Source organism: Engystomops pustulosus, chromosome 6 (genome assembly GCF_040894005.1).
Source record: "Engystomops pustulosus chromosome 6, aEngPut4.maternal, whole genome shotgun sequence".
Taxonomy (NCBI): domain Eukaryota; kingdom Metazoa; phylum Chordata; class Amphibia; order Anura; family Leptodactylidae; genus Engystomops; species Engystomops pustulosus.
The window spans coordinates 183,711,622-183,738,853 of NC_092416.1; the positions used below are offsets into that span (position 1 = coordinate 183,711,622).

The 27,232-nt window shown below is 43.9% G+C and overlaps 1 protein-coding gene across 1 annotated transcript; it reads right to left on the minus strand.

Moving 5' to 3' along the window:
• Window positions 1-1,032: 1,032 nt before the first annotated feature.
• On the minus strand, window positions 1,033-26,997 carry LOC140066017 (uncharacterized). Its single transcript, XM_072113581.1, is given in 9 exon segments — window positions 1,033-6,167; window positions 6,170-6,649; window positions 6,979-7,069; window positions 15,149-15,191; window positions 16,110-16,192; window positions 16,380-16,518; window positions 18,717-19,315; window positions 20,580-20,982; window positions 24,829-26,997. Coding segments are annotated over 9 exon segments (3,816 nt in total). The 5' UTR covers window positions 25,929-26,997; the 3' UTR covers window positions 1,033-5,289.
• Between the last annotated feature and the right edge of the window lie 235 nt (window positions 26,998-27,232).

Here is a 27,232-nt window from a genome sequence, read left to right on the forward strand (position 1 = left end):
CTCCATCCACTAGACTATGGGATTACTGCCTGCCATAGAGATACAGGACAGAGCCTCTATCCACCAGACTATGGGGTTACTGCCTGCCATAGAGATACAGGACAGAGCCTCTATCCACTAGACTATGGGATTACTGCCTGCCATAGAGATACAGGACAGAGCCTCCATCCACTAGACTATGGGATTACTACCTGCCACAGAGATACAGGACAGAGCCTCCATCCACTAGACTATGGGATTACTGCCTGCCATAGAGATACAGGACAGAGCCTCTATCCACCAGACTATGGGGTTACTGCCTGCCATAGAGATACAGGACAGAGCCTCCATCCATTAGACTATGGGGTTACTGCCTGCCATAGAGATACAGGACAGAGCCTCCATCCACTAGACTATGGGATTACTGCCTGCCATAGAGATACAGGACAGAGCCTCCATCCACTAGACTATGGGATTACTGCCTGCCATAGAGATACAGGACAGAGCCTCCATCCACTAGACTATGGGTTTACTGCCTGCCATAGAAATACAGGACAGAGCCTCCATCCACTAGACTATGGGGTTACTGCCTGCCAAAGAGATACAGGACAGAGCCTCCAACCACTAGACTATGGGATTACTGCCTGCCATAGAGATACAGTACAGAGCCTCCCTCCACTAGACTATGGGATTACTGCCTGCCAAAGAGATACAGGACAGAGCCTCTATCCACTAGACTATGGGATTACTGCCTGCCATAGAGATACACGACAGAGTGAAGGTTGGAGGTTGTGGATTCAAATCCCGAACAGGGCAAAAAAATATTTAATTTAATTAAATACAGGCAGTCCCCAGGTTACATACGAGATACGGTCTGTAGGTTCTTAAGTCGAATTTGTATGTAAGTCGGAACTGTATATTTTATCATTGTAATCCCAGCCAGAACTTTTTTGGTCTCTGTGACAATTGGATTTTAAAAATGAACAATTACAGACACCTGTGATAACTGTTACAGCTGTTTAGGACCGAGAACAGAAAATGCCATAAATATGGAAAGAAAACAGCGAGCAGCACAAAGTAGGAATCATTCTGTATGTTTTCAAAGGGGGAATCACATAATAATTTGGTAAAATCACTATAGCTTTACAGTTACACTTTAAATATTGATAGATCATGACTTTAGGGATGTGGTGATACCCAACATATTCATGACTATTATTTTTATATCAGTTATAAGGATAGGGTGTGCATTTTTTTACTATTTTTCAAACCCCTTTGAATACTTTATCCCTAGGTTCCCTGATCGGTCTTACCACATATCTGGAGTATATGTAAAAACTGTGAAAAATCTATGATTAATGGAGAAGCTCCGCAATCATATGGATGGATAGGCAGAGAGAGGAAAGACCAGAGCAAATGAGACTCAAGTGTAGTAGTAAAACAGGAGAGTCTTAATCCTATAGAATGACTCTCACCTTGTGTAGTTGAAACACAAGCATATCGGACTGTGATCAGTCCTGAATGGTGAGCGCGGGCACTGCTGGCCATGATATGCCGGCCTGCCGACCCAGCATGGCGGACTTGCAAGAGTATGTATCACACTTGGTAGAAATCTTGTACGCTTTGGTGCTGCGTCCGAAAAAGTTGCAGATTGCATTTATTAGGTTAGTTGATAACTTATTGGATAAACAACGCGTTTCAGCTCTGGACAGGAGCCTTCGTCAGGTGCAATTACAGTGACTCGGTTTCATATAGATATATATGTAGATAAAAAGGTTGCTGATGTCACTCGTGGCACATATCAAGTCACATCACTATACCAGATAAAAAGTCGAAAAACTAAAAAACAGTTATACACATAAAGTGAATAGGCAAAAATCTAATTGTTAGTAACACAGTCTAAATTACCTTTGTTAAAACAGATTTTTTTTAGAGCAATCATGCTTGTATATTGATGGTTGCTACACAACCGTTTAGTTTACAGGTTGCCGTTCCTGTGGAAGGACGTTGGTTTGTTGTTATTATGTTTGCGGTTTGGTAAGCATCTCCTGAGTTTTTGTGTTCTAAATTTTTGTTTCTATCGTGTATATGGTTTTGATCCAGAACCGGGAAACAAAGTGGACCCCTCAGTCTGAGTCCATGAAGCCGAGGGACGTGAAGGAAGAGCTGGCAATACAGAGATGATGGTAGACCAAGCAGAGGAATGAAGTAGGACGTCTAAGAGAAACGGTCTGTGACCACCCAGATGATGGTATTACCTGAAGATGGTGGAAGATTCTTAACACAGTCCATAGCTACGTGTGTTGACAGACAGCTGGGTACTGGCAATGGCAGGAGCAGACCTGCTAGATTGAGCCGTGATGACTTATTTCAGGCACAGGAAGTGCACAAACTCACACAGCCTCCTACATTCTTGATTAGACTTGGCCACCAGTAGAAACAAGAGATGAGAGCGACAGATCTCTGAACTCAGGGTGCCCAGCCACACCAGAGCAATGTCCCCAAGTTAGTATCCTCTTTTGGAGAGCAGGTCAGACATGGGCCTTGCCAGGAGGCAACAAGCCGCAAAGGAGGAACAATATGTTGAGGAGTCGGTTTGTTCCCAACTACATCGGAGGCACAAGAGGGGGCAATAGCTTTGAAATTCTTCTCTGCTGGATGGAAATGAATCAGGAAGTTAAAGCGAGAAAAGAAGAGGGACCACCGAGCCTGCCATTAAGATGCTGAGTGGTCTTGTGACATAGGAGATTCTTGTGGTCAGTATAGATATAAACCGGACAATGTGCGCCATCCAGAAGATACCGTCATTCTTCCAGAGGAAGCTTTATGGCCAGAATATTTTTGAGAAGAAGCCACAAGTGAGAGTTTGGCCTTTGGGTCCTTTCTGGGTAAGAACAGCACCAGCTCCAATCGAGTAGGCGTCAACTTCAAGCATGGACGGTTTCTACACATCGTCCAGGTAGATCACGACACAGTCTTTAGCAAGTCTCTGAAAATGGTGGTGACTAACTCCTGGAATACGGCTGGTGCGAGTCCAAACGGCATGACAAGATACTTGAAGTGTCTATCAACGAGTTTTAAAGGCGATCTTCCACCCATCATCTTCGCGGATGCTGATGAGGTTATACGCCCTATGTAGGTCTAATTTTCTGAACTTCATGGCTCCATGTAGGCGATCAAAGAGTTCTGTGATCAGAAGCAGAGGGTAGCGCTTCTTCACAGTAATTTTGTTTAGGCCACGATAGTCTATACATGGACAGAGTGAACCATCCTTTTTGGCCACGAAGAAGAACCAAGCACCGACAGGGGAAGAGGATTTGCATATGAACCCCTTTTGCAGGTTCTCCTTTACATAGGCTGACATAGCCGCGGGCACAGACTGTGGGTATGCCCAACCCCAGTTCTATAGGGCAGTCGTAGGGACAGTGCATGGCAGAGTCTCTGTTTGCTTCTCCGAGAAGACGTCAGCAAAGTCCATACAAGAAGAGGGGAGACCCACCAGAGGAAACCGGAGAAGGCACAGAGGCCACAGGATAAAGTGCCACTAGACTGTGTGACTGGCATTCTGGTCCCCAACAAAGAACTTTCCCAGTCTGCCAGTTGAGCACAGGTGGAATACCCAGAAGAATGGAAGACGTAGATCGGGGTAGCACATGAAATGTCTCTCTTTGTGCAACACCCCTACTTGGAGACATAGAGTTTTGGTAGAGAATCTGCCCACCAACGGACAAGATGACCAGCGGCTTTTCAAGACAGACCACAGAAAGATGATGCTGGGAGACCAGGACAGCATCCACAAAGTTTCCTGCAGAGCCAGAATCCAGGAATGCAGAAGCCTGGAACTGGCTACCTGTCCCAGAGCTAAGCAAAACAGGGATATTCAGACGTAGAGAAACTTTGCTCACACCTATGGACGCTTCTACCAAGATCCCTAGGTGCATGTGTTTCCTGGATGCTGTTAACAGAGTGGCACAATAGAGACACAGATTCTCCTTTCCACGTCTGGAATGGTTTGATATGGTTTGACAGTACATTAATTCCAAGAAAGGTCAGAGGCCAAAGTGCGGAATTGAACTGCGTAGTCACCAACTGACAAATCTCCTTGGCGCAAATTCAAAAGGGCGGTCTCCGCAAAAGATGCCCGGGCTGGTTCCTCAAAGCAGACCAGAATTCCGCTAGGAACACGGTGATGTTGGCAGTGACCGGGTTGTTCCTGTCCCAGAGAGGGGTGGCCCATGCCAAGGTTTTCACGGAGAGTAGGCTGCGTAGGCAACAGCTTGATGTGCAGTGAGCACTGGGTGATGAAACCCCTGCATGACTTGGCATCTCCATCATATTTGGATGGCATATACAAATGCAGTCTGGGTTCTGCTGAAGTCACTGCGGAGCGGCTAATAGCTGATGCATCATGGTTTTGAGCTGGTTAAGCTGCTGGGCCTTCAAGGCGGCAAGGTCAGCTTCTTCTGGCAGAGGTACCTTGGCGGGATCCATGGCCGAATCTTACTATCAGGGTCGGTGGTGGACACACTGAACCACTGCAAGCAATGACGTAAGCCAATGCCTGGGAGCAAAGTCTAAGTGGTACCCGTTATTCGCCGAAGCATGACGCAAAGCGGGTTCGACTTGCTGTAGCGGGATACCACCAGGTCGCTCCACAGGTGTGACTTTTCTTGCAGTAGTGGCCAAAGCAAGGTACAGAATCGGCAAGCAGCATCAGAGTAGTAAAAATAGTTGGGGCTACTCAGCAAACACTTCCTACCTGCAGATGATTTTTAAAAGCTGTGCTGTTGGGTAGTTTAGAGTATCACTAAACAAGCATCAGAGTAGTGGTCAAGCAGAAGGTCAGGACAGGCGGCACGGGATCAGAGTCGGGGACATAGCAAAAGGTCAAGACAGACGCCAAAGAATAAATATCAGAAACTGAATCAAAGGTCACAACAGATAATCACAGAAGTCTCTCGGGCTATGCGGCACAAAGATCCAGGAGGGGTCACAGGGTTTTATAAAAAGTAGGCTAGGAGCGAAAGTGCAGAGAAGGCTGGGCCCAGAATACTATAGCAGGTTATAGAGGAAATCTGTATCTATAACATTGTGATATATAGATACAGCAACTGCAAACCAGTAGAAAGATAAAAAAATGGATAAAATGAGGCTCATGAAAAATTTATGGTTGGAAAGTTCCTTTACAGTTGGGCTCAATAATAAATATATATTTTAGAAACAAATGTATAGTGATTATTGGTAACGTTCTCAGTTTTCACAATTATTACTGATGTATGACTTTTCTTGTATTACATCATGAATCTCGTATTAATAACATTTTTCGGCTTTACCAATGTGTGAGGACTTCTGATGTTTAAGAAGATTACATTTCAAAGCAAAACATTTCCCACAATCTGAACATGAAAATGGCTTCTCCCCTGTGTGACTTCTCTGATGTCGGTGCAGATGTGATTTCCGAGCAAAACATTTCCCACACTCTGAACATGAAAATGGCTTCTCCCCTGTGTGACTTGTTAGATGTCGATCAAGATGTGGTTTCCGAGCAAAACTTTTCCCGCATTCTGAACATGAAAACGGTTTCTCTCCTGTGTGACTTAATAAATGTCGATTAACATGTGATTTTTTGCTAAAACGTTTCCCACATTCTGAACATGAAAATGGCTTTCCTGTGTGAATTGTTAAATGTCGATTATGATTTGATTTGTCACTGAAACATTTTTCACATTCTGAACATGAAAAGGGGTGTTCTCCCGTGTGACTTATTAGATGCTGATTAAGAGTTGATTTCTTACTAAAACATTTCCCACAAAATGAACATGAAAATGGCTTCTCCCCTGTGTGGGTTATTCGATGTCTTACAAGATTTGAACGTCTTAGAAAACATTTCCCACATTCTGAACATGAAAATAGCTTCTCCCCTGTGTGACTTTGTTCATGTTGAAAAAGATAAGATGTCCCAGTAAAGAATTTCCCAAAATGTGAAAATGAAAATGGTTTCTCCTCCGTGTGACTTTCTTGATGTTGAAGTAGATTGTTTTTTTGGGTAAAACATTTCCCACATTCTGAACATGAAAATGGCTTCTCCCCTGTGTGAGTTCTTTGATGTCTTTCAAGACCTGAGCTTTGGCTAAAACGTTTCCTACATTCTGAACATGAAAATGGCTTCTCTCCTGTGTGAGTTCTTTATGTCTTTCAAGATCTGATCTGTGGCTGAAACATTTCCCGCATTCTGAGCATAAAAATGGTTTCTCCCCTGTGTGGGTTTTTTGATGACTTACAAGACCTGATCGCTGGCTAAAACATTTCCCGCATTCTGAACATGGAAAAGGCTTCTCCCCTGTGTGACTTTTCAGATGTCTAAAAAGTTGAGAACTGTGACTAAAACATTTTCCACATTCTAAACAAGAAATTTTCTTCTCTTCTGTCCAATTTATCTGAAGAGCTTTAACAATAACAAGCTTCCCACTTTCTAAATTTGATTTTGTTTCTAATGATTCCGTAGAAAGGACCCATCTAATAGGAGCAGATGATGGATCTTGTGTGTGAAGGTCTGAGGATGCATCTGGGATATTGTCATGATCTTCAGATGTATCTGGTGTGATACAACCATCACCTGCTGTAACATGTGATGATATCAGATGTTCCTCTGACCTCCTGGTGTTGTCATCTGTGAAGGATAAAACAGATTATAAAATATAACCATAACATTGGTTGTGGTAAGAAAACTCTGAAGATGTATCACAGGACATTTGTGTGATATCAGCAATCCGGGTACATGCAGCATTTCTTGTCTGCCCATGGTGGCTATGACTTTCCTGCTTACCATAAGGTTCTGTATTATTACTGATGTAACATCTCAGTCTCCTCCTCCGAGGTCCTGGTGAGCAGTATTCCTGACCCTCATAGCTCCCACCTTCCAGCTTTTCTTAGTCTATGTCTCCATGTTCTGTATTGTGTTATCACTCGTCTCTGCTTTATCTAGTGGTTACTACTCACCTGGGCAGTTACCTGTAGGAATCTCCTCCTTACATCGCTCATCGCCCCTCACATATGTCTCTGGAGCAGAAATATTTTTCACATCTTCATCCTGATACACCAACATAGAAAACCAAATATTTTAGATGATAACAATCAAATAATCATTATTATGACGTGCAAATATCTAGTAAGATTATTATCTGAAACTAATCTAAAAAAAAAAAGGTCTCCGCCATTTTCAACTGTTCCATAAGAACCAAATAATAAAACTGGGCCACACCTCATATTACACCAAAAAGTCCAGATATAAGAAAAGTAATTCCCAGGTGTAAACCCTGAAATAGAAAATGAACGCCAGTTTTTTGGCTATTTTGCAACAGAATTTTTTTTTTTTTAAGAAGTGATAAAAGACTTTTACAGTTTAAAAAAGTTGATTCATTTTTGGAGCGCCGTTAACCAGAGCCCAGAAAAAATTACTGCAAAATGTTTTTTTTTTCTCAATTTCATCACATTTAGAATTTTTTTCCCCCCTTCCCACTACATGGCATGGAATATAAATACAAACACCATCAATTTTCTATGCAGAAAACAAGCCTCCTGTAGCTTTTACACAGAAAAACATGAATCTTTAGAGGAGGGGAGTATGAGAGATATCATGCTTGTAAGAGAAACAAAAAATTGCAAAACGCAGGGAATCCAGCATCCGAAAGAACGTAGAAAAAACTGTTAAGACATGGTCAAAAATTTAATGTTCCAAGTTAAAAAGGTACATACAGTAAATGAAACATGGACACAAAAAAAAACACGAAACAAAAATGAATGCAGTGGTGACGCATTTTTGGCTATTGCATTGTCTTAGCCCTTAGTCATAAGGGTCGCACCCCATGCAACATGATAATTACACTCCTAACTTTCATGAATATAATAAACCTCCACAGATCAGAGAAGATGTCATGAAGTCTTATCTCCATCTACCTGATGATCCTGTGGGACATATTTCTCCTCTGAACAATCCTGTGGTAGAAGAAGAGGACTGGGACATCTCTCCGGTGATGTTCTCTTACTGGATCTACCTGTAGGAAACACATCCAGAGACTGAATTCCTTCTTTCCATACAGATAATGAAAGGACGTGTGGATTTAGTCCTGTCTATTACCTGCTGATGTGAGGGGCTGGTGGTCCTCCATCATGACGTCCTTGTACACATCTTTGTGTCCTTCTAAATACTCCCACTCCTCCATGGAGAAATAGACAGCCACATCCTGACACCTTATAGGAACCTGACACACACAATGATCCCGTCATCACCCAGATCCCTTCATAGCGTTACTGTATAATGTCCCAGCATTCCCAGCAGTGTCACCTCTCCAGTCAGCAGCTCCATCATCTTGTGGGTGACTTCTAGGATCTTCTGCTCATTGATGTCATCATGTATCAGGGGGTGAGGTGGAGGAGCCGGGATTGGGATCAGGGTTCTCCCCCGTCCTTCATACACAGGGGCCTGACAGCGCCCACTAGAGGTCTTCTTCACTACTGTGTAATCCTGGTTATGGAGAGACACATTGATAAATCTCCCTCCATACATTTCCAGAATCTCTCACCTCTCCAGTCCTATCATCTGTTATTCCCATAGATAATGATGTCATGTGACCTCATCACAATCTCTCACCTCTCCAGTAATATAGAAGAGAATCTCTAGGGTGAGCTGGAACATTCTCTCCACCCTCGTGTCTCTCTCCATTGTCTGATCCCGAAGAGAAAGATAAAAACATGGAAAAATAAAAACATATAAAAATACAAATCTATATTGGAAAACAGTGAAGAGATACTGATGATCAGTGGTAGATGTTAGCTCTTGTATAGATTAGAATATCTCTGTTTCTCTATGATGGAGATGCAATTAGTGTAAAATCCTTCCATCTACAGTAGTAATGAACTTTGTGACTTTAGGGACCAATTCATCAACTTCATCATGCAATCCACACCAACCGTTTTTCTGGCCACTGATGCTGTACCCCTGAGATCATGGACCAAATTCATTACCTCTTTTGTGCCCAAAAAGTAGTCAAAAATGCCTTCCCGAAAACATTGGGTAAAAAATGGGTAAAGGCCACATGAAAGGGGGATGAGGTTTTGAAGAAAGTGGGTATGGTCTCCTAATATTAAAAGGCAGCCATTGCTACATATGTACTTGAATTTTTATGAAAGATCTCATCTAAGCTGTAGGTTAAAATGGAACAGGAGACTAATCACGGGAACGCCCTTCCAAGAGTCCACAAGGTGGTCCATGTCAGAGGTATCCTCTGTGCTGGGCTTCGCTTCCTACAGATGGCTCAATTACTTCCAGATACGCATCACTTGGACCTCTACCGCAACCAGTTGAACCTGTTCCATGAGTAAAAACGTGTTTGTCCACAACTTCTCCATCTTACACAATCTCCATGGTCTACATTATGCATTATGTAGGGAGAGATCATGGGAATCTCTGTTTCCTTTTATGAAAATGTGGGAACGCTCTCTTAGCAAATCTTTCTTTCCCATATATTGGCAACCCCATCCAGTTTTCCCAATCCTCCTCCACTTGTTTGTGTTATAGAGAAGGTCAGGATGGTAGGGAAGGCGGTGTTCCAACTTTTCCAAATTTGCGGCCGCATATAAGTCTCCATAGATGGCAATGGTTGCCCCGTGGCGGTACACTGTCACACATGTCTGGCACCGTTCTGTGGCGTACACCAGGAAAAGATAGCGACCGTGCGCTGCTGTTATCTATGGAGGGGTTTCCACCGTGTGAATGCACCCTAAGACACAGTGGGTGGATCAAAGCTTACACATGGAGGATCTTTGGGCTAGTGACTTTTCGCTTTGCATGCTATGCGAGCCCGGTTGACCGCTGGCAGCAACAAGGCTAGCTCGATCAACCCCAAGATGTTCTTTCTCTTAGAACAGCCTTGATTGAATCAATTAAAGCAGTGTTCCCCAATCTTTTTGTATCTGGGGACCGGCTGCACCGGTAGCCCTCTTATAATGGTAAATAAGAAAATAAAATTGTGTGCCCCGGAAAAAGTCCATATTTAACCCCATCCCATATAATGGGCCATTTCCTGTACCCCGTGGACAAAAATGCAGCTTTCCTGCAGCTGCCCTTTTTTCATAGCCTCCTTGTAATGTCTTAAAAGGGGACATTATAATACACCTTTTTGTATAGCCCCAATAAACCTATAAAGTCCCCTTGTCTTTGGGCTTTTGTCTTTGAGGAAAATTTCACATGCATTGATGCGTTTTTGATGGATTCCCATGGCTTCAGCCTGGATCACATGCGGAGTTAACATTGCGTTTCCAATGCATTTTCTAAAACGCAATATTACTTCATCATGTGATAAAGGCTGAAGACTTTGGAATGCGTCAAAAAGGCATCATAAACGTGACGCAACCATCATGTGACCGCGCCCTGATTGTTCCTGTGGACGGGGGATGATAATGTTATTGTAGGTTCTACTCCGGTTCACCTCATCAGCATCCAACTGCTTACATCTGGATTGTGCTGCGTGTTGATTGGCTGTGGAGATAACACAGTGATAATACCACAATCCCTCCGCATTGTGCGCAGCCTCAGAGCTCCATGAGGAGCAGGATGTGCACCATCAGTTACATTTCTTCCTGATATCAGTTTGGTTGGATAAGGATTTCCAGCATTTATCCAGCTTATGTCTAACAGGACCCTCCATCCAGAAAATACCGTAAGCCTTTACATTAAAGGGAACCTGTCATCAGCAACTGATTGAAAAAACCACTGTCCCTGTACCTCATCCCAGCTACTGGATAATATAGTTGTCGGATGGTTGAGGATTTGTCACATGTTATATGTGATTCAGTTAAAGGGTTATCCGGGTGTTAAAAAAATACTGAGGGCCGTGCTGGAGTGGGCTAGTTAAACATAATAAACATGTTCTTACCTCGTCTGGCGCGGACCGAAAGCTCCCTGTGCGTGGCTTCTGTGCCCCTGTAAACAAACAGGGGCACGGATCAAAGGGATCACAGCGCGGGACATCGGCGGCGCCAGAGGAGGTAAGTACATGTTTATTATGTTTAACTAGCCCACCACAGCCTGGCCCTCAGTCATTTTTAACAGCCAGATAACCCCTTTAATTCTTTGCATAATTGTATAGGTGTAACAGTTGTGGTCACATGACCTTCCCTCTGCCAGGCTGCCTGGGGGAAGCTTCTAGAATCTTCTGAGGGAAGAGTCTCCCAAGTCATATGTGTGTACCAGAGGGAGGAGCTAGCTGTCACTAGATGCTGAGGAGAAGATTTCAGTCAGGATTTGGACTTTAGCCATTCAGACAGGACTTTAGACATTCAGCCTAGGCCCCATCTTCCAAACCCTGATCTAGCACCAACATCCATTCCCAGCATTGGAGCCGCGGGGATCACGGTAGCGTGAGAGATTTACCTCAAAACGCACCAAGCTGCCTACAGTCCATGCCAGGAAGGCGTCCTCATCTGTAACCTCATATACCAGAAGCGAGAGCATCCTCATCTGTAACCTCGTATACCAGAAGAGAGAGCGTCCTCATCTGTACCCTCGTATACCAGAAGAGAGAGCGTCCTCATCTGTACCCTCGTATACCAGAAGAGAGAGCGTCCTCATCTGTAACCTCGTATACCAGAAGAGAGAGCGTCCTCATCTGTAACCTCATATACCAGAAGAGAAAGCATCCTCATCTGTAACCTTATATACCAGAAGAGAGAGCATCCTCATCTGTAACCTTGTATACCAGAAGAGAGAGCGTCCTCATCTGTACCCTCGTATACCAGAAGAGAGAGCGTCCTCATCTGTAACCTCATATACCAGAAGCAAGAGCTTCCTCATCTGTAACCTTATATATCAGAAGAGAGAGCATCCTCATCTGTAACCTTATATACCAGAAGAGAGAGCGTCCTCATCTGTAAGCTTGTATACCAGAAGAGAGAGCATCCTCATCTGTAACCTTGTATACCAGTAGGGAGAGCGTCCTCATCTGTAACCTCATATACCAGAAGAGAGAGCGTCCTCATCTGTAACCTCATATACCAGAAGAGAGAGTGTCCTCATCTGTACCCTCGTATACCAGAAGAGAGAGCGTCCTCATCTGTAACCTCATATACCAGAAGAGAGAGTGTCCTCATCTGTAACCTCATATACCAGAAGAGAGAGCGTCCTCATCTGTAACCTCATATACCAGAAGAGAGAGCGTCCTCATCTGTAACCTCATATACCAGAAGAGAGAGCGTCCTCATCTGTACCCTCGTATACCAGAAGAGAGAGTGTCCTCATCTGTACCCTCGTATACCAGTAGGAAGAGCGTCCTCATCTGTACCCTCGTATACCAGAAGAGAGAGCATCCTCATCTGTAACCTCATATAACACAAGAGAGAGCGTCCTCATCTGTAACCTCATATACCAGAAGAGAGAGCATCCTCATCTGTAACCTCATATAACAGAAGAGAGAGCGTCCTCATCTGTACCCTTGTATACCAGAAGAGAGAGCGTCCTCATCTGTACCCTCGTATACCAGAAAAGAGAGCGTCCTCATCTGTACCCTCGTATACCAGAAGAGAGAGCGTCCTCCTCTGTACCCTCGTATACCAGAAGGAAGAGCGTCTTCATCTGTAACCTTATATACCAGAAGAGAGAGCGTCCTCATCTGTAACCTCATATACCAGAAGAGAGAGCATCCTCATCTGTAACCTCATATACCAGAAGAGAGAGCATCCTCATCTGTAACCTCATATAACAGAATAGAGAGCATCCTCATCTATAACCTCATATACCAGAAGAGAGAGCATCCTCATCTGTACCCTCGTATACCAGAAGAGAGAGCATCCTCATTTGTAACCTCGTATACCAGAAGAGAGAGCGTCCTCATCTGTAACCTCGTTTACCAGAGGAGAGAGCGTCCTCATCTGTAACCTCGTATACCAGAAGAGAGAGAGTCCTCATCTGTAACCTCATATACCAGAAGAGAGAGCATCCTCATCTGTACCCTCGTATACCAGAAGAGAGAGCATCCTCATCTGTACCCTCGTATACCAGAAGAGAGAGCGTCCTCATCTATAACCTCATATACCAGAAGAGAGAGCATCCTCATCTGTAACCTCGTATACCAGAAGAGAGAGCGTCCTCATCTGTAACCTCGTATACCAGAAGAGAGAGCGTCCTCATCTGTAACCTCGTTTACCAGAGGAGAGAGCGTCCTCATCTGTAACCTCGTATACCAGAAGAGAGAGAGTCCTCATCTGTAACCTCGTATACCAGAAGAGAGAGCGTCCTCATCTGTAACTTCATATACCAGAAGAGAGAGAGCGTCCTCATCTGTACCCTCGTATACCAGAAGAGAGAGCGTCCTCATCTGTAACCTCGTATACCAGAAGAGAGAGTGTCCTCATCTTTACCCTCGTATACCAGAAGAGAGAGCGTCCTCATCTGTACCCTCGTATACCAGAAGAGAGAGCGTCCTCATCTGTACCCTCGTATACCAGAAGAGAGAGCGTCCTCATCTGTAACCTCGTATACCAGAAGAGAGAGCGTCCTCATCTGTAACCTCGTATACCAGAAGAGAGAGCGTCCTCATCTGTAACCTCATATACCAGAAGAGAGACCGTCCTCATCTGTAACCTCGTATACCAGAAGAGAGAGCGTCCTCATCTGTACCCTCGTATACCAGAAGAGAGAGCGTCCTCATCTGTACCCTCGTATACCAGAAGAGAGAGCGTCCTCATCTGTACCCTCGTATACCAGAAGAGAGAGCGTCCTCATCTGTAACCTCGTATACCAGAAGAGAGAGCGTCCTCATCTGTAACCTCATATACCAGAAGAGAGAGCGTCCTCATCTGTAACCTTGTATACCAGAAGAGAGAGTATCCTCATCTGTACCCTCGTATACCAGAAGAGAGAGCGTCCTCATCTGTAACCTTATATACCAGAAGGAAGAGCGTCTTCATCTGTAACCTCGTATACCAGAAGAGAGAGCGTCCTCATCTGTAACTTCATATACCAGAAGAGAGAGCGTCCTCATCTGTAACCTCATATACCAGAAGAGAGAGTGTCCTCATCTGTAACCTCGTATACCAGAAGAGAGAGTATCCTCATCTGTACCCTCGTATACCAGAAGAGAGAGCGTCCTCATCTGTAACCTTATATACCAGAAGGAAGAGCGTCTTCATCTGTAACCTCGTATACCAGAAGAGAGAGCGTCCTCATCTGTAACTTCATATACCAGAAGAGAGAGCGTCCTCATCTGTAACCTCATATACCAGAAGAGAGAGCGTCCTCATCTGTAACCTCGTATACCAGAAGAGAGAGTATCCTCATCTGTACCCTCGTATACCAGAAGAGAGAGCGTCCTCATCTGTAACCTTATATACCAGAAGGAAGAGCGTCTTCATCTGTAACCTCGTATACCAGAAGAGAGAGCGTCCTCATCTGTAACCTCATATACCAGAAGAGAGAGTGTCCTCATCTGTACCCTCATATACCAGAAGAGAGAGCGCTGTACAAGGCTCCACTACTCCACTCAGCGCCTTTAATGGATCAGCCAGCGTGAGTATCCATCGCCTGCAGCACATTGCCCCGGGTGTATCCATCGCCTGCAGCACATTGCCCCGGGTGTATCCATCGCCTGCAGCACATTGCCCCGGGTGTATCCATCGCCTGCAGCACATTGCCCCGGGTGTATCCATCGCCTGCAGCACATTGCCCCGGGTGTATCCATCGCCTGCAGCACATTGCCCCGGGTGTATCCATCGCCTGCAGCACATTGCCCCGGGTGTATCCATCTCCTGCAGCACATTGCACCGGGTGTATCCATCGCCTGCAGCACATTGCACCGTGAGTGTCCATCACCTGCAGCACATTGAACCGGGTGTATCTGTAACCTGCAGCACATTGCACAGTGAGTGTCCATCACCTGCAGCACATTGCACCGGGTGTATCTGTAACCTGCAGCACATTGCACAGTGAGTGTCCATCACCTGCAGCACATTGCACCGGGTGTATCTGTAACCTGCAGCACATTGCACTGGGTGTATCTGTAACCTGCAGCACATTGCACAGTGAGTGTCCATCACCTGCAGCACAATGCACAGTGAGTGTCCATCACCTGCAGCACATTGCATTGATGGTATCAGACACCGGTGACTACACACCTACCTCCACCTGCAGAGCTCCAGATACATGTGGAAGGACCTGTGATGATGTCATAGTCATGTGACCAGCCCCATGTGTGGGAGGAGTCAGGCTCCAGGAAGTGTTGCTGGGGGCGGGGCCATGTGAGGAGACTTGTGACATAAGACTCCATTATTGCGGTTTGTTGTGCTTGTTCTGTTTAACCCTTTGAAGACCGGGCCCTTTTTTGTTTTTTCATTTCCATTTTTCACTCCCCACATACAAAAATCTATAACTTTTTTATTTTTCCATGTACAGAGCTGTGTGAGGGCTTGTTTTCTGTATAACAAATTGCACTTCATAGTGATGGTATTGCATATTACAGGCAGTGTACTGGGAATCAGGAAAAAACATTTCCAAATGCAGTGAAATTGGTGACAAAACGCACTTGCGACATTTTCTTGTGGGTTCGGATTTTACGGCATTCACCGTGCGCCCCAAATGACTTGTCTACTTTATTCTCTGGATCAGTGCGATCACGGGGACACTACATTTTTACAGGTTTTTATAATGTTTTCATACATTTACCACAAATTAAAACCTCCTGTACATATATATTTTATTTTTCCATCTTCTTTTTCATACTTCGGTGCACGGAGCTGCGGGTGGTGTCATTTTTGCGACTTTTGATGAAGATTTTAATGCTTCTATTTTTAGGACTGTACGACCTTTTATTCACTTCGTATTGAATTTTGTTTATTTTTCAATATGACTTTGAGCGCTGTTTTCCGTTACGGGGTTAAACAAAGTGAAAAACGGTTATTATATTTTGATAGATCGGCCATTTTTGGAAGCAGCGATACCTAACTTTATGATTTTATATTTATATTACTTCTAGGGAAAGGGGGGTGATTAGAATTTTTAGGTTTTTTTTAACATAACTTTTTTGGAACTTTATTTTATTTTTACTATTTTTCCGACCCTTTATATCTTTATGTATATTTACCTCTTTTTGTCTTTATGTATCTTAACCTGCTCTACTGGCAGGCGCATACTATGACGCGGCCGCTGCTGACGAAAAGTATTTTTCTACAAGCAGACAGCATTTGAATTAAGGAATCAGTCGGCTAAGCTAAGCACACAGTCAAAAAAAGCACACACAGAATTCTATTGTAATAGGTTTACACAATTCTACACTGATCTTTACTCTTTCACAGTTACTGAGTCGGTAGAAGAAACCTAGGCGCATATGGGAGAACTGAATTTACATCTTCACCTGAACAGGCGGCAGGATTAGAAGAGGCGAAGTAGGCGGTGGCAACCCTAAAGAGGGGTCGCTTCCCGATTCCCTGTTGAAGGCCACTGTAAGTTTACTCCTTAGGCCTGGAAATGACCCCGGGACCCCTAATCCCTTGCTGAACACAGATTATAAGATATTGACTGTATTCTAGCAACAAGGCTGAAATAAGTCATTTTATCTTTCATACACCCGGAGCAATCAGGATTTATGTCCGACAGAATCAACCACGGATAACATTTGGCGGGTCCTAGTGGTAACACAGATAGGTCAACATTACTGAGAAGATTGGGCCCTAGCCTCACTGGACACAGCAAAGACCTTCAACTCTAATGGCCTGTTCTTAGACAATGCTTACAGAAATTCAAATTCCTTCATTTTTGCAGCATGATATCCATTTTGTATAAAGCCCCTAAGAGTAAATTGCTGCTCAATGGAAAGCTTTCTCCGGAGTTCCCCCCTGCACTGAGGCATCCAACAAGGATGCCCTCTATCACCTTTGCTCAAGGTGATTGATATCCTTGCAACAAAGCTCTGTAGGGATAATAGATCCACTGGCATATCCAGAGGCCCCAGAGAGGTCAGAGTTGGACTGTACGAGGATGACATGCAACCCCTCCTCCACCTTTATTGAGAGTTGTTCATATTTTAGACGAATTCGGTTCTTACTCAGGCCTCTAGTTGAACTGGCTAAATGCCACTGGATCTTTCACCATGGTAAGGACCTGCCTACATGTCAGGACAGAAGGTGGTCACATCCTTTAAGTACCAAGGTATGCTTATATCTAAACTCCCCCAATATTCACTGTTGCAGATTATGGACTCAACATTGACATTCGTCAGAATGAAATTTAAAACTTGGAGGTCTCTTCCACTTTCAACCCCAGGAAGAATAAACCTAGTTAAAATGATTGTACTCCCTAAGTGCTTACATCGTCTACAGGACTTTGTGGTTCTCATCCGTAAAGAATTCTTTAAAGAACTGCACTCCTGTACAAGCAGATTTGTATGGGGAAACTCCAAGTCCAAACTCAGCCCAACGACCCGGCAACGCACAAAACGCAGGCCAGCATGGCTCTCCAAGACTTCAACTGACCACTAATCCAGAGCACCATTTATGTCACTATTTACAACTATACTATATAAAGTACATGAAAAGAACTCATCCCTACTGTTCAGAATGAAGATATTATTTCTTCCTCATGCTCATCAGTAAACAACAGGATGACACAACTCTATACAGTGCATCAGGCATATCTTACCCCAATACGATTACACAGAATGGGATGCGCACCCAACAAAGCCTGTCCACAATTTGGCTCCTTTGAAGGCGGCTTCTTGCACATATACTTTATATGTCCTCTTATTGCTCTTTTTTGGGAAAGGGTAACCTTTCATTACAGATACCTTATACACTTGGAATATGTTTACTAGGGCTACTGTCCAAAGAAACCGGGTCCCACAACCACAGGATATTTTTACAATAATCATTATTTATGGCCATAAAATGCATCGCTCTTCGATGGTATGACCCCAATACGCACGCGCTGAGGATATGGATGTCTAATATCAATCAGATGTTACCATATGATATTCAAACACACAAATTGCCAAGCCAAGTTTATATTCAAAATATTTTTATTAGATTTTTATTTTTTTTTATTATTATAACAACATAGAAAACATATACAATTATACAGAGGAAAGTAGTCAGCATGTAAAAACGAGAAAACATAACCCTGAGGCAGGGGTCATGCAGGATCACACAGTATATAGACATTGGAGACATATCCTATTTCGGGCCCGAAGGTCCGTTCTGAGATGTTTTTGGATAATATAATTGTAAATATGAGGTCAAGCATGACTTCCGACCCAAAGATTAACAAGAGTTATTGAGACATGCGGGAAATGAAACATTTTTCATTACTGAAGCCATAGTAGGGAAATAACATTGTTGTCTAAATTGTGGGTAGCAGCGGAGGAAGCCACATGTAAAATTGTCATAAGGCCCCAGTCATTATGCTGCTCTCTAATGATATCACCCCATATGGCTTTGATAAGACAACAAATGTGTAAGAACTATGATAACACAATAAGAATGACTTTGGAAAAGAAAAAAAAGGAGGAAAGAAGAAAAAATAAGGGGATGAAAGGAGAAAGAGAAGGATAAAGGAGAGGTTTGGGAAAAGGGGAGAAAGAGTGGAGAGGAGGAGGGGGGCAGGGACACACATCCAGGGTTGAGGGTTGACACAGACAAATACCCAGGCGACATAGACTACAAAATGACCCAGTCGTTAGACAAATAAATTATTATACTCCGGGGTATCTTTGAAAAGGAACCACGGCTGCCATAATTCCACAAACTTCCCTGTTGTCTGATTAACTTCTGCGGTAAGTTCCTCCATACGGCATATGTGACTCATCTCCCGCACCCATTCAATGAATGGTGGGGTAGATGGAGACCTCCAATAACGTGGAATAACTGAACGGGCCGCAGTTAGAAAAAAGCGTAGAAGCCCCTTTTTTTGGGACCGGAAAGTTCCCGGAAGAATGGACAACAGGCCTATCTTAGGAGTGAAAGTGACCGTGCGTCTGGTGACCGCAGTGTAGGTGCTAGATACTCTCTCCCAGAAAGGCTTAATTTTATCACACTCCCACCACACATGAAGCATGGATCCACCATCACTCCCACAGCGCCAGCAGACATCTGGAACACTAGGATAGTACCTATGCAGCATCTCAGGTACACCATACCATCGGGTGAGTATTTTGTAGTTATTTTCTTGTGCGGCACAAGCAATAGAAAGTTTATGTGTGAAGTTGTACATCTTTTCCATATCTTGGGGAGTAAGCTCTGTATCCAGCTCCCGTTCCCACCTGCCGACATATCCCGGGTCGCCTGTGAGTCTCTCCGACTGTAATAGGGAATAGATTTGTGAGATAGCGTGGGGCTGGGGAGACTGTGAGCTGAGAAGATCCTCAAAGGGCGTCCTGCTCGAATCGAATGCAACCCGTTCACTGTCGACAAACGAGTGTACTCGAACCAGGACAACTGAACATCCGGGCATTTGAGCTGCAAAGCCTCGAATGTGGGAAGGGAGCCGTTTTCAACTCAGCTACCCATACGAGGATCATCTGCATAGCGCCAAAGTAAGAAGGAGTCCCTGTCCTTTCCCGAGGCGAACGCGGGGTTGTGGAGAAGTGGTGTGAGGGGACCACGATTACGAGACAAAAGGCCCTTGCGCATAAATTTGTGCCAGGCTTTAATTGCTACACGGAAAAACCTTGCATGTTTTGCTAGGGATTGAAGTGCATGTTTACCTATCCAGGGAAGGTATCCCAGGGGAACTGAGGAGAATTTCTGTTCTAAAGCAACCCACTGCTTTGTCTTGGAATGAAATTGCCAATCTACAAGGCGTTGAAGAGTAACAGCCCAATGATATATCTGAAGATCCGGGAGACCTGCCCCCCCAGCCGATTTAGGCCTAGTAAGTACCCGCCACCCTTTCCTTGGTCTGCTGGTTCCCCATATAAACCGAGTCATCGCTAATCTCAACTTCTTAAAAAAGGAAGGAGGGGGTTCTATTGGGGCGCCCTGGAAGAGATACAAAAACCTAGGAAGAATATCCATTTTGAGTGCATTTATCCTTCCAAACCAGGACAGCCTCTTTTTATCATAACTATTAAGATCTCTCAGAGTGCGCTCCAATAGAGGGGCGTAGTTAAGATTATATATCTCATCATAGGAAGGGGAGATCTGTATTCCCAAATATGTAATGTGGTCGGTACGCCATCGGAATGGGAAGCCACACGCTGTGCCTCATCTGACGGCAGAGAAATATTTAGTGCTTCTGATTTAGTGTAGTTTATCATGAAACTACTCAAGTGACCGTACCTTTCAAACTCATGGAGTAGGGCTGGGAGAGTGATTCGTGGCTGTGAGACGTATAGTAATAGATCATCGGCATATAGGGCCTCCTTGTAATGCGTGTCCCCTATGCATGCTCCATGGATGTTCGGGTTCTTTCTTATTGCTACCGCCATATGTTCCATCACGATGGCGTATAACAAGGGGGATAATGGGCATCCCTGTCTAGTGCCATTGTTAATTAACAGAGGATCCGAGAGAGATCCATTAACCCCAACTCTGGCTGATGGGCTAGTATAAAGAGCTGCTACCTTGCCCACAAATCCCGGTCCTAGACCCATTTGCTTTAGTGCCTCGTTCATGAACCCCCAGTGGACCCTACCAAATGCCTTCTCTGCATCGATAGACAAGAGGCATAATGGGGTTTTAGATGTTTTGGCCCAAGAGATCAGCAAGGCTGTTTTATTGAGATTATCCCGTGCTTCACGCCCAGGCACAAAGCCAACTTGGTCGTTATGTATTACTGATGGCAGAAGTGGGCCTAATCTGTTGGCCAGGATTTTGGAGTATAATTTGATGTCCACGTTTATCAAAGACATGGGCCTGTAGCTACTAGGGGCCGTAGGGTCTTTGCCCGGCTTTGGTAATACACTTATATGAGCCTCCAACGACTGAGGGGCAAAGGGGGTGCCAGTAGATATAGAGTTAAACACCCTGGTGAGAAATGGGGTGAGGGATTCTCTCATGAGTTTATAAAAAGCAGACGTGAACCCATCTGGTCCAGGACTCTTGCCTGAAAGGGTTTCCCTGATAGCATGATGCACCCCCCCTCTTCCATAGGTTGCTCCAATGATTCAGTAGATTCACTAGTGATCACCGGTAGCGCAGTATCTGAAATATACTCCTGCATGCGGCCCCCTTTCCCATATCTGCAAACTGTGGCCGGATGTTATATAACTCATCATAATAGCTACGAAAGGTCTCCACAATCTCCCTTGGGTTATGTGTAAGCCCCCCATTAGCTGTCTTTAGTTTAGGCATAAATGTTGCTGCACTGTGCGGATGCAGGAGCCTCGCTAGTGGCCGCCCACATTTATTGGCATATTCATACAAATAACGGGAAAATTGGGTCCTATGATGAAGGTGGGCCTGGTCAAGGAGTCCCCTCAATGTCTCCCTTTTCCCCGTAAGTTGCGCCAGGAGGTCAGGAGCCAAGGAGGATTTATGGCGGGACTCCAAATCACTGATCTCCTGTGCTAGGGATGTCATTTTTGCCGCCTTTTCCCTCTTCAAACGGGTGCCATGCCTAATAAAGGCGAAACTCACCTTTAAGGGTTTCCCACACCAATGGAAGAGGTATTGAGTCACCCGAATGTGTTGCTAGGAAATTATCCATAGAGGACTTAAGTTCGGCAACACATAGAGGATCCTTTAGCAAATTATCATTAAGTCGCCAGTTCCAGGCACGGCGCATTGAGTTAGGCAGTGACACCGTGAAGAAGATGGGAGCATGGTCGGAGAGAACTATGTTGCCTATTGTCGCAGTGGGCTGCCATTCCAGCGTTGACTGACTAAAAATGCATCAATTCTACTATATGAACCGTGAGCAGAGGAATAAAAAGAGTAGTTTCTGTCTACAGGGTGTAGGATACGCCACACATCTATGAGACGTAGAGCATGAAGGTCGCGTTTCAAGGAGTGCATATGCCTAGCAGAGACGTTACTACGCATTATTCTGACAGACAACGCAGGATGGATCGACAGACAGGTAGGGCCTGGGCGTTTGGCAAATACCAATTGGCCACTGTGCCAAGCCAAGTTTAATCGTATATGGGGAGTTTGGTGCAACCAACTACTCTCCTCGTCGGTACCGAGACTCACTCTCTAACCTTTTGCCTCAGATATCGCTGAGACCATAAGTACACTAATGCTACACCTACACTTATACTGCTAGGGACCGAAACATGAGTGCTAACCGGGAGGAAGAGAAGGGGACGCACGTTTTATTACCTTGTAGTGTTCATGAGGAAATGCGACAGTGCACCATTGAAAATAATAACAGAGCCTGGAATTGTTTATTGATAAAGTTTATTTTTGTTGTTAATGGACAATCCAAAATTTGTTTAACAAAGCACAGACTTTTCAATGGACGTTATATGTAAAGAGCAACTATGAAAATATAATAGGTAACATAAGTTGTTTGTGTATATGCGATTCTGCATTGCATAATGTGCATTGACTGCCTTTTCGGTGTACGTTTTTACTTGAATAAACAGTTTAAAAGAGAAAAATCAAGCAAGATATACCAGGGGCACTTACTCATAGATCCAGGGGCTGGGGCTATAGAAATCTTCTTACATTACTGTATATACTCGAGTATAAGCCGAGTTTTACAGTACAAAGTTTTTGCTCAAAAACCCTAACTCTTCTTATACGCGAGTCAACAAAATAAATAAAGTAAAAACTCACCTTTCCGACGTCACCCGTAGGTCCTACACTTGTTTCGTTGCTCCGGTGCCGGCTCGGGTCCTTCGGATTCTGTTCGGGTTCTTCCGCTCCTCTTCGGGAACTTCCTCTCCTCTTCGGGAACTTCCGCTCCTCTTCAGGTCCCCTCGTTATGCCTGCGGCTCACAAACAATGACGTCGGCATCTGCTGACGTCTTTCTGTGTGACGGCCGAGCGCGAAGACCCAAAGAGGAGGCCGAAGGACCCAAGCTGGCACCGGAGCAACAAAACAAGCGTAGGACATTGGAAAAGTGAGTGCAGTGTTATTTTTTTTCCTACTACAAGGACTGCCAGGCTGTATGCTATAGGGGCTGGGCAGGCTGTATGCTATAGGGGCTGGGCAGGCTGTATGCTACAGGGACTATGCAGGCTGTGCACTAGAGGGGCTGGCAGACTATAAACTACAGGGGGCTGGCTGGCTATATACTATTGTGGGCTTGCTGGCTATAAACTGGGGGGTGCTGTGACCAATGAATTTCCCACCCTTGGCTTATACTCGAGTCAATAGGTTTATTGTGTTGAAATTAGGGGTCTCGGCTTATACTCAGGTCGGCTTATACTCGAGTATATACGGTAGTTATCCACAGCCTCCTTTCATCTAAAATAAATGTTTAAAATGATGCTAATGAGCCAGAAGGGTGATGTGTTTCACTTGAAGCATTTGCATTGGATTTAAAACACATCAAAATAAAAACATCATGTGAGCCCAGACTAATGGGAGCTCTATATTAATTATGGAAGGCTGTATATAAGCAAATCAGGAGGGTCCAGGATATGTAATAAGTGCTGTACATACTGTAGTTTATTTATGGGAGTATGAATAGGGGGTTTTATTTGTGGGGCACAGTGTGGTCACTTCTATTGTGAGGGTTGTATATATTTAGGAGCACAGTGTTGGATATTGTTATCCAGATCATACTTTACAGTGTGTTATGGTTGAATTATTTTACGGTTGCAGTACAGTCATGCGCTACAAGGAGCTGAGGATATCTGGCATTGAATTCAATGGCTGGGAGTAGTAATAATTGTCACCTGTAAGGCTCTAGATGCTATTATTACCTAGGTTATTGACTGGTTTCCTATTGCGTGAGACCGTCACACCTAGTGTATTGTCAGTCACAGTGTGTTAGTGAGCCGGTAGCACCATGTGGGTGTGTTACCAGCTTTTTCTAATCAGGGTGAAGATCCTTTTTTGTCTGTAAGTTCAGTGGCCCGAAGATAGAAGAGGATCAGGGTTTGAAGCACTGTGGGGGGAGGGAGTGTAATTCAATATTCACCTCAGGCATCAAAAAGGCTAGAATTGGCTCCGAATTTATATTATTTATGTAAATTAATGTTCTTGGAAAATTTTAAATTATTAGATTGCAGTTGCAGGTCATAAAATAAGGCCTTTTTATATTCTTGCTTAGGAACAAGATATACAGATTGGTCTCAGCAGGAGGGTCATGTATCAAAGGCTCTGGAGTTTAATTTTTCACCCTCACTATAATCTCTTGAGGAGCTCTCCGAGACATAATTTTGTACGTCTAAACCAGGTCTCTAGATGGTATAAACGCCAGCCTGGGCTCCAAATTGACTGTGTGCAAACGTGCTGGGGGCCCACCTAGATCTAATGGCACCAGTACCGCCACACTATGACCTTTCATTGAATTACCAGGAATTGCGACTTCCCCCTCATGACACTTTTCGAAAAGTGGGCTTGAAAGGACCAAGCAGAGAAGGCCGGGCCCCGAATACTGGAGCAGGTTATAGCGGAAATCTATATCTATCACAATGTGATTTATAGATGGAGCAAGTTGAACAGCAGGAGGAAGATACAAAGAATGATATTATGAGGCCCATGATAAATTTATGGTTGGGAGGTTCCTTTACCAACGGGCTCAATAAGAAATATATATTTTAGAATCCAACGTATGTTGATGTTTGGTATCATGTTCTCGATTCTCACAAATATTACTATAAGTTCTGTACACTTTTCTTCTATTACATCGTAATTCTCCTTGGTTTGTTCTTTGAGTTAGTAAAAAAATGTGATCTGTGGCTTCAACATTTCACATAGTAACATTACCACTGTGTGACGACTTCTGATGTTTAAGAAGATTACTTTTCTGAGCAAAATATTTCCCACAATCTGAACACGAAAACGGCTTCTCCCCTGTGTGACATATTAGATGTCGATTCAGATGTGGTTTCTGGGTAAAGCATTTCCCGCACTCTGAACACGAAAATGGTTTCTCCCCTGTGTGACTTATTAGATGTCGATCAAGATGTGATTTAAGGGTAAAACACTTACCACATTTTGAACATGAAAATGGCTTCTCTCCTTTGTGGGTTATTTGATGTCTTACAAGATCTGGATATATTTGAAAACATCTCCCACATTCTGAACATGAAAACAGTTTCTCCTCTGTGTGACTCATCAGATGTCGATCAAGATGTGATTTCAGGGTAAAACATTTCCCGCACTCTGAACATGAAAATTGCTTCTCCCCTGTGTGACTTATTAGATGTTGATCAAGATGTGGTTTCTGGGCAAAACCTTTCCCACACTCTGAACATGAAAACGGTTTTTCCCCTGTGTGAGTTATCTGATGTCTATTAAGACCTGATTTTAGGGTAAAACACTTCCCACATTCTGAACATGAAAATGGCTTCTCTCCTGTGTGGGTTATTTGATGTCTCACAAGATCTGCATGTACTTGAAAACATTTCCCACATTCTGAACATGAAAACGGTTTCTCCTCTGTGTGACACATCAGATGTCGATTTAGAGTTGATTTCAGGGTAAAACATTTCCCACATTCTGAACAAGAAAACGGCCTCTCTCCTGTGTGACTCATTAGATGTCGATCAAGATGTGGTTTCTGGACAAAACATTTCCCACATTCTGAACATGAAAACGGTCTCTCCCCCGTGTGACTTCTCTGATGTCTATTAAGAGTTGATTTTAGGGTAAAACACTTTCCACATTCTGAACAAGAAAATGGCTTCTTCACTGTGTGACTTTTCAGATGTCTAAAAAGTTGAGAACTTTGAAAATATTTTCCACATTTTAAACAAGAAACTTGCTTCTCTCCCGTCTGATTTCTCTGAAGATCTTCTTTAACACTATGAAGTTTCCAACTTTTTAAATTTGATTTTGTTTCCTTAACCATTTCTGATGATTCAGTAGAAAGGACCCATGTAATAGGATCAGATGGTGGATCTTGTGTGTGAAGGTCTGAGGAAGCATCTGGGATATTGTCATGGTCTTCAGATGGATCTGGTGTGATACAACCATCACCTGCTGTAACATATGATGATATCAGATGTTCCTCTGAGCTCCTGGTGTTGTCATCTGCTAAATAAGAAAAACTGAATAAAAATATAACCTTATCATTGGTTGTGGTAAGAAAACACTAAAATTCTACTGAAGAACATTTGTGTGATATCAGCAATCCGGGTACATGCAGCATTTCTTGTCTGCCCATGGTGGCTATGACTTTCCTGCTTACCATAAGGTTCTGTATTATTACTGATGTAACATCTCAGTCTCCTCCTCCGAGGTCCTGGTGAGCAGTATTCCTGACCCTCATAGCTCCCACCTTCCAGCTTTTCTTAGTCTATGTCTCCATGTTCTGTATTGTGTTATCACTCGTCTCTGCTTTATCTAGTGGTTACTACTCACCTGGGCAGTTACCTGTAGGAATCTCCTCCTTACATCGCTCATCGCCCCTCACATATGTCTCTGGGGCAGGAATATTCTTCACATCTTCATCCTGATACAAAAATGGAGTAACACCAAAAGGAGAAATGACACTGAAGGTTTTAGGTGAGAACAATGAAATAATCTCTAATTATCATAACAAGCAAATATGCTCTGCTAGGAGAAGTTATGTGCAACAAATTAAAAAAAAACAAAACACCATGTTCAACTGTTCCAGAAAAAGCAAACAACAAAACGGGGCCCCCATCGTTATTACACCAAAAATTGAAACAGAAAATGAACACCAGTTATTTGCAAGTGAAAAAAAAAGTAATAAAAGATTTCTAGAGTCCGAAAAAGCGAAAAAAAAAAAAAATGTCACGTCCCCCAAAATATTACACACTATATACACTCACCGGCCACTTTATTAGGTACACCATGCTAGTAACGGGTTGGACCCCCTTTTGCCTTCAGAACTGCCTCAATTCTTCGTGGCATAGATACAACAAGGTGCTGGAAGCTCCTCAGAGATTTTGGTCCATATTGACATGATGGCATCACACAGTTGCCGCAGATTTGTCGGCTGCACATCCATGATGCGAATCTCCCGTTCCACCACATCCCAAAGATGCTCTATTGGATTGAGATCTGGTGACTGTGGAGGCCATTTGAGTACAGTGAACTCATTGTCATGTTCAAGAAACCAGTCTGAGATGATTCCAGCTTTATGACATGGCGCATTATCCTGCTGAAAGTAGCCATCAGATGTTGGGT